We start from the raw sequence: 9,741 nt of genomic DNA on the forward strand, positions 1-9,741 counted from the left end.
TGGTGGTGGGCGGCGGCGGGGGTCGGGGGAAGCCTAGAGCGAGCGCGTGCTTGGAACCTCTGGACCCTCCGCAGTACTGACTTCGGTCCCGAGCACCGCTCGAGCCGCCGCCGGGAGAGCCCCGCGGGGGCGGACGCCGGGGCGCCCCCTGCGCGCCCCGCCGAGCAGCAGCTGCGCTGCGTGCGGACCCGAGAGGGAACCCCGAGGGCGGCGCGTCGGTCCGCGCGGCTGCGTCGGGGGCGGCCCGGCCCGGCGGCCTTACCACACGGCGGCCTCGTTGAGCTCGGGGTTGGGATGCGACAGGGGTCCGCTGTAGCCGCTGGCGCCGCTCATGGGGAAGGGCGGGCTGGGCCCGCCGCTGAACACCTCGCCGGGCAGGGGGTGCAGCGCGCCGGGCAGGCCCGGCTCGGGGCTCGGCGTGTCCGGGTGCGAGATCATGTCGGTGAACCGGGGGTTGTCGGCGGCGTGCGGGCCGGCGAGCGGCGGCTCCAGCGCGCCCAGCGGCGTCGAGCCGGGCCCCGACGCCGCCAGGAAGCTCGAGTCGGCGGGGGACTGCGCCTGCGACGGCGGGCCGTGCGCGAAGAAGTCGTAGTTGCCTCCGGGCGCGTAGTAGTCGCCTTGGTAGTCTGCGGGAGGGGGCGGGGAGACACGGGGACAGGTCAGAGGCGGCCAGGCCCCAAGGCCGCGGGGGGCGGACGGGGGAAAGGGGGGGGCCCGGGCCGCACCGACTCAGGTTGTGGAGCCCCGCGGGGAGGCCTGCGGAGACCAAGGGGGAGCGAGAGCGGCCGGCCGACCAGGCGGAGGACGCGCGCGCGCGCGCGCACACACACACACACACGCGCGCGCGCACACCCTCCCACCCGGGCCAGTGTCCCCGAGGGAGACCATGAGAGCTGCCCAAAGGCCCAGGACCCAGGCTGAGAGACGCAAGGACCCGAGGAAGGGACTCAGAGCCAGGAGCACAGACAGAAAAATATCGTGACTTCAAAGTCACAGGCTCCCCGACAGCCAGAGATGCAGGGAGACGGTGGCCGGGACACACAGAGACCGTGAACCATCCTAGACGCTGCCTGAGAACGGGGGAGGTCCTCCGAGAGCCAGAGGCGCGGAAACAGCCAGGGACAGGGTCAGTGGGACATGGGCAGGGAACCGTGTGACACGGGAGCGAAGAGGGGACGCGGCAGGAAGCCCCCAGACTCAGGTCAGAAAAGAGACCCAGAGGCACCAAGCCCAAGCCCAAGCCGGAGACCCGGGCGATCGATCTTCCAGGAGGAGCCCAGAGAAAGACGAGATGGGCCGGGTGGTGTGAAAACCCAGCGAAGGGCCCCGGGCGCCACCCGAGGCCCCGAGAAAAGCTGGGCGGGAAGAACTGGCCTAGTGGGGCCGGCGACCCCGGCGGGGGAGGGAGGGAGAAGCCGGACTTGGTCCCCTGCCCCAGCAGCTGACGAGCTGGGGACCTGGCAACCGGAACTCTGACCGCCCCCCCCCCCCCAGCATCCCACCAACCCGGCCAGTCCTTTGCCCCCTCAAATACTGCCCTGCCACCTTCTGGGTGAATGTGGGGGTCCCATCATTTGTGCCGGCCTCACCAGAGGCCTGGAGCTTGAAGGAGGGAGGGACATCCGCCTGGTCACGTCCAACGCTTCGTGGGCACCTCAGCGGGAAGGCTGGGTCCCTCAGTCCCATCCCGGGCGGGTCTGCCAGGACACCCAGCTTCGGAAACATTTGGGGACACTGAGTCCTTTAGAGAATCTGGTGATAGCTATGGGCTTTCTCCAGAAAAATGCACACATCGCATTTTGCCCTCAAAATCAGGGGGCGCGGGGACTCCGGGTTACAGCCCCCCCCCCCATTATTCTCAAATTGTTTCCGCATCAACTCTCTCCCCTCCTTCCAGCGCCCCTTCCCTTGGGTCTTCCCAGGCAGCCTCCCCCCCTCCTCCGCCCCTGAAGGTCTGGGGTGTGGGACCCCACGAAAGGAGCACCTTGTAGCCGGCACTGGAGACGATAACCCGCTTTGTGCGGTGGGAAAACCAGCGCACCCCCACCCACCCTCGCACTCGGTCGTGGGGTCTCGGTGGCCAGGGCGAATTCTGGATGTCCCCTGCCATCGGCCCCCTTCCCTTTCCAGACCCCGAAGTCAGTCCGCACGGAGGTGCCCGGAGGCGCGGCTTGTAGACGATTGAGGCACCGCGAAAGCGTTCCCCGATTACTTTTGTTTTGTTTTGTTTTTAAACCACTCGTTCCATCCTCCCCGAAAGTGAAGAGAAAGGTGGGAAGCGGCGAACTGGGGGCCCCTGAGGGACGGGGATGGGGGCCGGCCGCGGCTCGCAGCGAGCCGGCAAAGCCCGCCAGGGCCGCGGCCCCCGCGCGCAGCGCGCCGCCTCCGCCCATATGGCGGCCGGGCCGGAGGTAATAGGAACAAACGCCGTCTGAAAAGGGCACAAAAGCCGCAGCTGGGGCTTTGTCCGCGCTCCCACGGGGAGCCGCCGGCCCCGCCGCCCAGCCCCTTTCTCGCCCGCTGCCGGCCGCCGCCGCCGCCGCCGCCGGGATCTCCCAGCGCGGATTAGGCGGGGCTGCCTCCCTGGGGCTGGGGGGCGGGGGTCCTGGCCCCCCGATCCCGGAGAAGGATGGGCCCGCGGGTCCTGGCCCCCACCCCCCAACCAGCACACGCGTGGGTAGAGGCATGGGGTTGGTCGGGGGCACAGGAGTCCTCGGGGAGACCTGCCTTAATTACCCAGGCGGGGAGAAATTCCGGACCGCACCGCCCAGCCACCGCGACCGTGTGCCGAGCAGATGGGTAGGGAGAGCTGGTGACCCCCGGACGCATGCACCTCCGAGCTGTCCTGGGCTCTGCCACGGCAGAGCCTCCTCCAAAACACAGCCGCCCAAGATGCCCACAATTTCTGGCTGCCCTGGCGGGAGGGAAGGTCTAACCCGGGCAGACAGTGTAGGAAGCCTTCCTTTCCCGGAAGCTTGTGTGCCAGGCGCCTACCCGTTGGCCTCGCGTTGCCTCCAAACCCACGTTTCTAAGAAAAGTCGCCTCTCCCCAAACTGGGCCACCAGCCCCCCACATAGGCCTGTGGCACTGAGCAACCCAGCAGAGATCTGTCGGAGGCACAAGCACTCCTGGCGCTCTCCAAATTCAGAGGCTCAGAAACAAATCGGAGGGGGAGGGGTTTTCCTTGAGCCCAAAGGTTGGCGAAGTGCAGGACCAGGAGCGGATTCCCTAGCGCGCACTCGGGGTCTCTAAAAACCTTGGTGAGGGATTTGGGAGGGTAGTGGGAAGTGGGAGGGGGCGGTCGGAACCGGCCGGCCCAGCAGGTGCGAGGGAAATGGAGGGGTGAGGAGACAAGGGATGAAGGAGAAGAGGAGGGAGGGAAGAAAAGGAGTGACCAAGAGGAGAGTTCACCCAGGCCTTGAGCCCCGGACGCCAAGAGCGGAATTCCTCCCCGCAAACTCCAGCCCCTTGCCCCCTGCAGCCCCAAAGACAGGGAGTGGGTAACTGGCGGGACCAGTTCTTGTACCTCCAACCCTCATGACCACTGGTGTGCTTGATGCTGGAGCCCGCGCAGGAGTCCCGCCCAGGGCGACGCGGGCATCGGCTGACAGGGCCAGACACCCAGCGCGCACAGCGCACAGCACAGTCGAGGACGGATCCTGACCCCTTCGCCCCTGTTGCCTGAGCTGCCCTCCAGCGTCCGTGTTCCTGCTCACGCCAAGTGCGCCAGGCCACGGGCAAGGGCAGCATGAAGGCTGCGTGTCTGGCGGGCACAGGGTGCAGGTGGATCTGCGAGTGCTGGCCTCGGCACGATGCTTGGGAATGTGTGAGCCTGTGAACGTCTCTGGGTATATTTGTCATTGAATGTAACTGGGGAGTGGCACACACCTGTGTGTTGTGTGTGATCATGTGTCCAGATTTGCGCCCCTGAGATCTCAACTCCAGTGAGGGCGCAAGGGAGTGTACCCGTGTGCGCTGCGTGGGTGCGTGGGTGTTTATCTGTGTGTATCGCGGTACGGGTGTCTGATTTTGTGTCCAAGAGGTATCTTTGGCTGAGCGTGCATGCGTGTGTCGCTGTGTGTCTGTTAAGGTGTGTTCATGGTTGTGTACGTCCCGCGTGAGTAGGAGGGAGGGAGGGGGTCCCCGGGCGGCCAACAGCGCCCCGGATCCGGATGTGCGTCCTCAGACCCCAGGACAGCACGGGCCTGGGTGTAGGGCGGCGCGTTCCTGGCGGGGGGGGGGGGGCTTACCTCCGTAGTAGGTGTACGGAGTGGACCCCAACATCTCGGACTCGTCCAAGCGGCCGCCCAGCGGACGCATGCGCCGCGGACTCCGGAAGAAGGCGTGTCTCCGGGCGCCCAGCGCGCTCAGTTGTTTCATCCTGCGCTCTTTGGACCTTCGGTTCTGGAACCACACCTGGGACAGAGCAGGGATTGTGAGCTCCGATCCGGGGTGCCCTCTCCTTCCTGCCCAGGCCGCTCCTTCTGGGTTCTGTAGCCTCCTCCCCAAGACTGCCCAGAGGCGGGGGCCGGGCGGATTAGGCCGGGAGAGGTGGAGAGGGGCTTCGGGGAACCAGCCAAGGGTGAAGGATTTCGCGGACCCGTGGGGCGACTCATAAAGACTTGGGCTTCCTGGTCCTCGGCCCGCCCTCGGCCTGACGGCTTTATAAAGGCCTCCCGCCCTGCGCGGCTCTGGTCCCGGCCCCTCGGCTTCGCAGCCGGGATCTGGCCGTTTGTCTGTCTGCCCGCGCACCGGCGCAGGGAGGGGCCACGTGGAGAAGAACCTTGCCTTCTTCTCTGCTCCGAAATAGGAAGGGGAAGGTGGGGTACCCCCAGCGAGGCTTAAAACTCCTTGAACGGGGAGGGGGCGGGATTCCGAGGGGGCGAAGCGACCCGCCCAAGATCACACCGTGAGGACAGCGGGACTTTGCAGAATCTTTCGGGTAGGAGTTTGACCAGCCAGCCCTGACCTCGGGCACAGAGGCTGCCCTGCGGCAGGCCGGAACTCGGCGCACTCCTTAGCCCCGGAGGCTGGGTGGGAAGCTCCCGTGGGCCTCCGCCTCCGGGGCTCCTCCGGGCTGGGAAAGGGTAGCCCGGGCCCAGCCGCACCTGGATGACGCGCATGTTGAGGCCGGTCTCCTGCGCCAACTGTTCGCGGATGTGGCGCGTGGGCTTGGGCGTGGCGGCAAAGGCCGCCTTGAGCGTCTCCAGCTGCTTGGCTTTGATGGTGGTGCGCGGGCCGCGCCGCTTCGTGCCCGAGTTCTGCTCCTCGTTCTCGTTGTTGGCCGTCTCCTTGTCCGACGACGTCGAATTGTCCGTCTCCTTGGGGTCGTCCTGGAGAGGGTCCTGGAGGTCCGGGGACAAACTGCGGTCCGTACAGGAGGACACTGCGGGCGCACAGAGCGGGAACGGAACAGCGACGTCAGCGGCGGCCCAAGGTCTCTCCAGTCCGGTAGTCCGTTCCTGCCGACCCCGGACCCCCGCCACCCGCGCCGGGTTCCCTCCCGGGCCGTCCGGCGGCCCCTCCCCCAGGGGCCCGGCGCCCGCCCACTCCCTCCAGGCGGGGCCTGGCCATCGCAGAGGCGCTTCTCGAGCGCTCTTCGCTATTGCCTGGGTAAGGGGGAGGCACGGCCTCTACGGGAGCCCGGCCTTCACGGAGAGGGGACGGGGAGGAGGCCACAGATGCCTTCTCCCGTCTCTCCTTCCTCCAGACCCCAGTGATCGCCCTCCGGACCAGGAGCTGAAAAGATTCAGAAAGCAGGGAGGGGCAGGGAGGTTGTGTGGTTCCAAATTGCGGGAGGCAGGAAACTTGGAAAAGGCCCCTCAGAGGATGGAGCGCAGGAAGGAGCTCATAGTCCGTGCCCTGTAGGACAGACTCCAAATGCTGTCCCCCTTAACCCGTCCCTTCCATCTGCCCTGGAAATGCCCGCTGGGAGTGGCGAGCTCGGAGCCAGGCGCAGAACACATGCAGGGGGAAGAGCGGAGAGTGCCAGGCTGGCCGCGGGGCCGCAGGGCCTTAGGCCCTCAGGCTGGGGAGGGGAGGCGGCCTCCTACCTGAGTTGAGGCTGCCTTCCTTGAGGCTGGAGGAGCTCAGGTAGTCATCCTTGCACACGAACTTGTTCTCATCGATGACGTAGAGCTCCTCGCCCGTGGACAGCTGCTTGTTGCACACCATGCAGGTGAAGCAGTTGAGGTGGAAGACTTTGCTGCGGGCCTTGCGCACCAGGTCGCTGGGAGAGATGCCTTGTGCGCAGCCTGCGCACTTGGTGCCAAATCGCCTGCAGACACACCGCGGCCCGTCACCCCGGAGCAGTCCCGTGCCCCAGCCTCTCGAGCCCCTGGCCTCCTCCCACACACCCCAGCCTCTCAGACGCCCCCATGTCCCCATCTGTCAAATGAGACCCCGATCCTATACTCTCTGGCTGGTGCAAGAGAGGTTGAGACAAATGCCCTGGGGCCGTTCTTGGGGCCGGGACTGTCCTGCCTCATTCCGGTTTCTCCACACTCCACCAGGCTTCCAGCCACGGGGGCAGCCTTGAGCCAAACACAGGCCAGAGCACCCCGGACGTGTCACCCCATCCCTGCCTGGGCTGCTCTCCTGAGGCAAACTTGGCTCTCCGAGTTAGGGTGCGTTTTAAGCCAGGCAAGCCAGGTTTGGACCACTCTTTGCTTGGCCTCCTGGATCCCTTTCCAGTCTGCCCGGGGCCAGGTAAGGGCAGGCGTCCTGGATGGCAGTTCCTAGCAGCGGTGTGGGGGGCTCTTCTGAGCTGCACCTGAGCAGGAAGGAAGGAAGCTTTTGCTGATTCCCAGTGCCACCAGCACTGGAGGCCCTCCAGGACCCCCACTCTGGGACCCGCTGGAGCTAGTGGGGAGCCTGTGGACAGCAGGGCCTCGGAGCGGTGGTGTCTGGAAAGCAGAGCTTGAGTCTCTCCCCCCCCCCCCCCCGCCCCCAGTCTCTGGCCCTGGCAGGAATTGGGAGAAGGTAACCAGAAGGCAGTCCTAACCCTGCATGGCCAGTACACAGGACCTCTCCAATCCCCCCTTCCCGCGTTCCCGGATCTAAATCCTTTTCTTTCTTCCTGGCGCACTTGGAGAAGGGCAGCCTCCCCCAAAATGCACGGTGCAGGCCAGCACTGGGAGGGGTGAGGTGTGGGATGAGGAGGAGAGCCAGGACCCAGGACTTTGGGGCCCCACGTCTACTCATACCCACGTCTCTAAACAGGGCGAATTTGGGTGACGTTGATGTAGTGAGGGCATTAGAAGCCATAAGTCACTTTTGGCCTTATCCAGCAGTGTAATTGGCCATATGCACCTTATCAAAAATCATTAGGCACTTTGCAAGCACCGCCACATTAGGGGCCTCGGGCCTCCAGAGCCAGGGAGTTTACACGTGTAAAGCCGAGGCTGACATTTTCTCCTATTCAAATTCCCTAGTGCCTAGCTGCTGGGGCCGGGAGAGCAGCCTTTCTCCACGGTGTTAATCACGACCCCCCTTCCCTTGATGCCCGGGAATTCGCACGCACAAAGCCGGCTCCTGGTGCCTGGCAGAAGGAAGCAGGCAGGGCTGAGCCGCGGAAAAACCCACAGCCTTTCAGGTCATTTGCCTTGGCGTTTCCCAGCTGGGGAGGCTGAGGCCCAGGAAAGTGATCCGCCCTGGCTCACCTGAGGGCCCGTGTGGGTAGCAAAGGGAGGTGACACATCGCAGACTGGACCCCGGAGGTCCTGATTCTCAGCTTGGATTTCGTTTGTACATCTCAACACGGGAGAACATGTTTAAGGAGTTGGGGCGGGGGTGGTGGTGTGTGAGGGGGGGAGGCAAGGAGGAAGGTTCCCTCCCTCCGTCATCAGAGGAGATCTTCCTGGCTGGGCCCCAGGAGTTGGGAAGTTTCCGTTTGTCCAGGAGGGCTCTGGGGCCCTGGCCTGCCAGAGGTCGGCCCCTGGCGCTCCTGCACTCTGCCCGGTGAGAGAGGCCTCCCGCAGTCCCTAACGGGGGCAAAAATCCTTCCTCTCTCAGAACCGGGCTTGAACTTCCACCCTGGGGTCGCAGCTGCGGGGAAGGGGGCAGAGATGCGCGGGGAGCAAGTTTCTCGGGGCTTCTTCGCCCTGCCCCACGGGGGCGGCTCCAAGCCGGCCTGGAGGAGCGAACTAGAGACAGCGAAGCAGCGTTCTTCTTCCTCCGCCCGGGCTCGGGCGCCTTCCCGGACCCAGCACAGGAGGAGAGCGGCGGGGCTGCCCCGCTTCCCATTTAAGGCTGTGAGCCCAGGAGGCTGGTTTCTCGGTCTCCCCTTCCCGGGCGCCCCGGAGTGCGCGCAGGGCGAGCGCGCAGGCGGCGGGGCGGCGCGGCCTCTTACCTGAAGAAGTCATTTTTGCAGTAGAGCTTGCCCTCGCGCGAGAAGCACTTCTCCGAGAGGTTGGTCTTGCACTCGCAGCACTGAACGCATTTGATGTGCCACGCGCGGTCCAGCACGTTCAGCAGAAAGCGGTCGAGGATGGGCCGCTCGCAACCAGCACAGTGCACCATCATAGCGCCCCGGCGGCTCGGGCCGCCCTGCCCTCCCTTTGGGCCCCCGGCCCTCGGGCCCCCGGGCTCCGCTGCTGCGCTCCGCCTCTGATCTCGGCAGCCGCCGGGCGAGTCCGGTCCGGACCAAGACTCAGCCGGTCAAGTCCTTGGGCGATCGCTGGCTTGGCGCTGGGCTGCCGGGGGGGGCCGGGGTGGGGAGGGGTGGCTTTCACAGCCTCATGCCCCGGGCCGCGCGCCCCAGTGCTTGCTCCGGGCTCCCCCAGGTGTCTCGGGTGGCTAATGGCCTCGGCGCCGCGGAGCGGCTTTCCCCGGTGGCGGAGGCGCCGGCACTTTCCCCCACTTTCAAGCGGTCCCGATCCTCATCTTTGTCTGGCCGCCGCCTAATTCGCGCATCCTTATTCAGATTTGGTGACGTGGCGCGGCACGTAGGGGGCCCGGTGGCCAATGGGCGCGCGGTGGCCATGGCAACCTCTTAAATTTATAGCATATCTAAATTGGCTACAGCGTTGCGGTCCGGACAGAGCAAAAAAAACAAGGCATCAGTATTGTTGAGTATTAGCTTGTACCTGGTTCGGAGGCTAAGTAAGTATTTACCTTCCAGTTTGGGGCTGGGGGCGGGGGGCCGCGCGATCTGAAAACCGCATCTCCCTCCCTCTCTGCTCATAAATATTTGGGGGCCAGAATTCCAGGGCCTAGTGGGAGACGGACCCCTGCCCCATTCGCCATCCCAGAACTTGCAGAAGTTGTCCGAGGCCCGGAGAGCGCTCTACGTGCACCCCTCCTCTTTCGCAGTCCAGCGGCCCCAGATGGGACTCCCCCGTCCCAGCGTCCCTGGGGTCTGCGCCCTGGAGCTGCCACAGCGCGGTTCGCGGGGTTCCCCGAGCCGGGCGGCTTCTTTTGTCACACACGGAGCTGGGGCCCAGCGGCCTTTCTTAGGGACAGAGAGAGAGAGAGCGCGCGCGCCAGAGAGCCCGGAGCGTGCGAGCGAGAGAGCAAGCGGGAGCGCGAGCCGTGCCGTTTGGGTATCTTTCCCCGTGCAGGCCCCAAACCTAGGTGGGGACGGGGGCATCTGGCCTGGTCCGCGACCGTGGAGTTTCAGGCCTGAGCGCGCCGCCCACGGGGCTCTGGGGAAGAGACGGGGAGGAGGCGATCCAGGGCAGACGGGTCTTTCTGAAGCTGGCTCAGAGGTGGCGTTCACCACGTCTCTCCTTTCCTCGATGC

At 65.7% G+C, this 9,741-nt stretch overlaps 1 protein-coding gene across 1 annotated transcript; it reads right to left on the reverse strand.

Moving 5' to 3' along the window:
• Positions 1–258: 258 nt before the first annotated feature.
• LHX5 (LIM homeobox 5) lies at positions 259–8,523 on the reverse strand. The gene is made up of 5 exons (XM_039226247.1): positions 8,351–8,523; positions 6,054–6,277; positions 5,109–5,386; positions 4,251–4,416; positions 259–626 (listed from the first exon to the last, which is right to left on the reverse strand). Exons 1-5 carry the CDS (start codon positions 8,521–8,523, stop codon positions 259–261), a joined length of 1,209 nt encoding a protein of 402 aa, XP_039082178.1.
• Positions 8,524–9,741: the final 1,218 nt, after the last annotated feature.

The sequence above is a fragment of the Hyaena hyaena genome, unplaced genomic scaffold, assembly GCF_003009895.1.
Source record: "Hyaena hyaena isolate Hyena2069 unplaced genomic scaffold, ASM300989v1 scaffold_0, whole genome shotgun sequence".
Classification (NCBI taxonomy): domain Eukaryota; kingdom Metazoa; phylum Chordata; class Mammalia; order Carnivora; family Hyaenidae; genus Hyaena; species Hyaena hyaena.

Coding starts and splice junctions, on each gene's coding strand:
- LHX5 (XM_039226247.1), bottom strand. CDS start 8,523: ATGATGGTGCACTGTGCTGGTTGCGAGCGGCCCATCCTCGACCGCTTT. Junction 4,417..5,108: donor TCAACATGCGCGTCATCCAG/GTGCGGCTGGGC, acceptor GCTCTGTCCCAG/GTGTGGTTCCAGAACCGAAG. Junction 627..4,250: donor TCCGTACACCTACTACGGAG/GTAAGCCCCCCC, acceptor CCCCTCCCGCAG/ACTACCAAGGCGACTACTAC.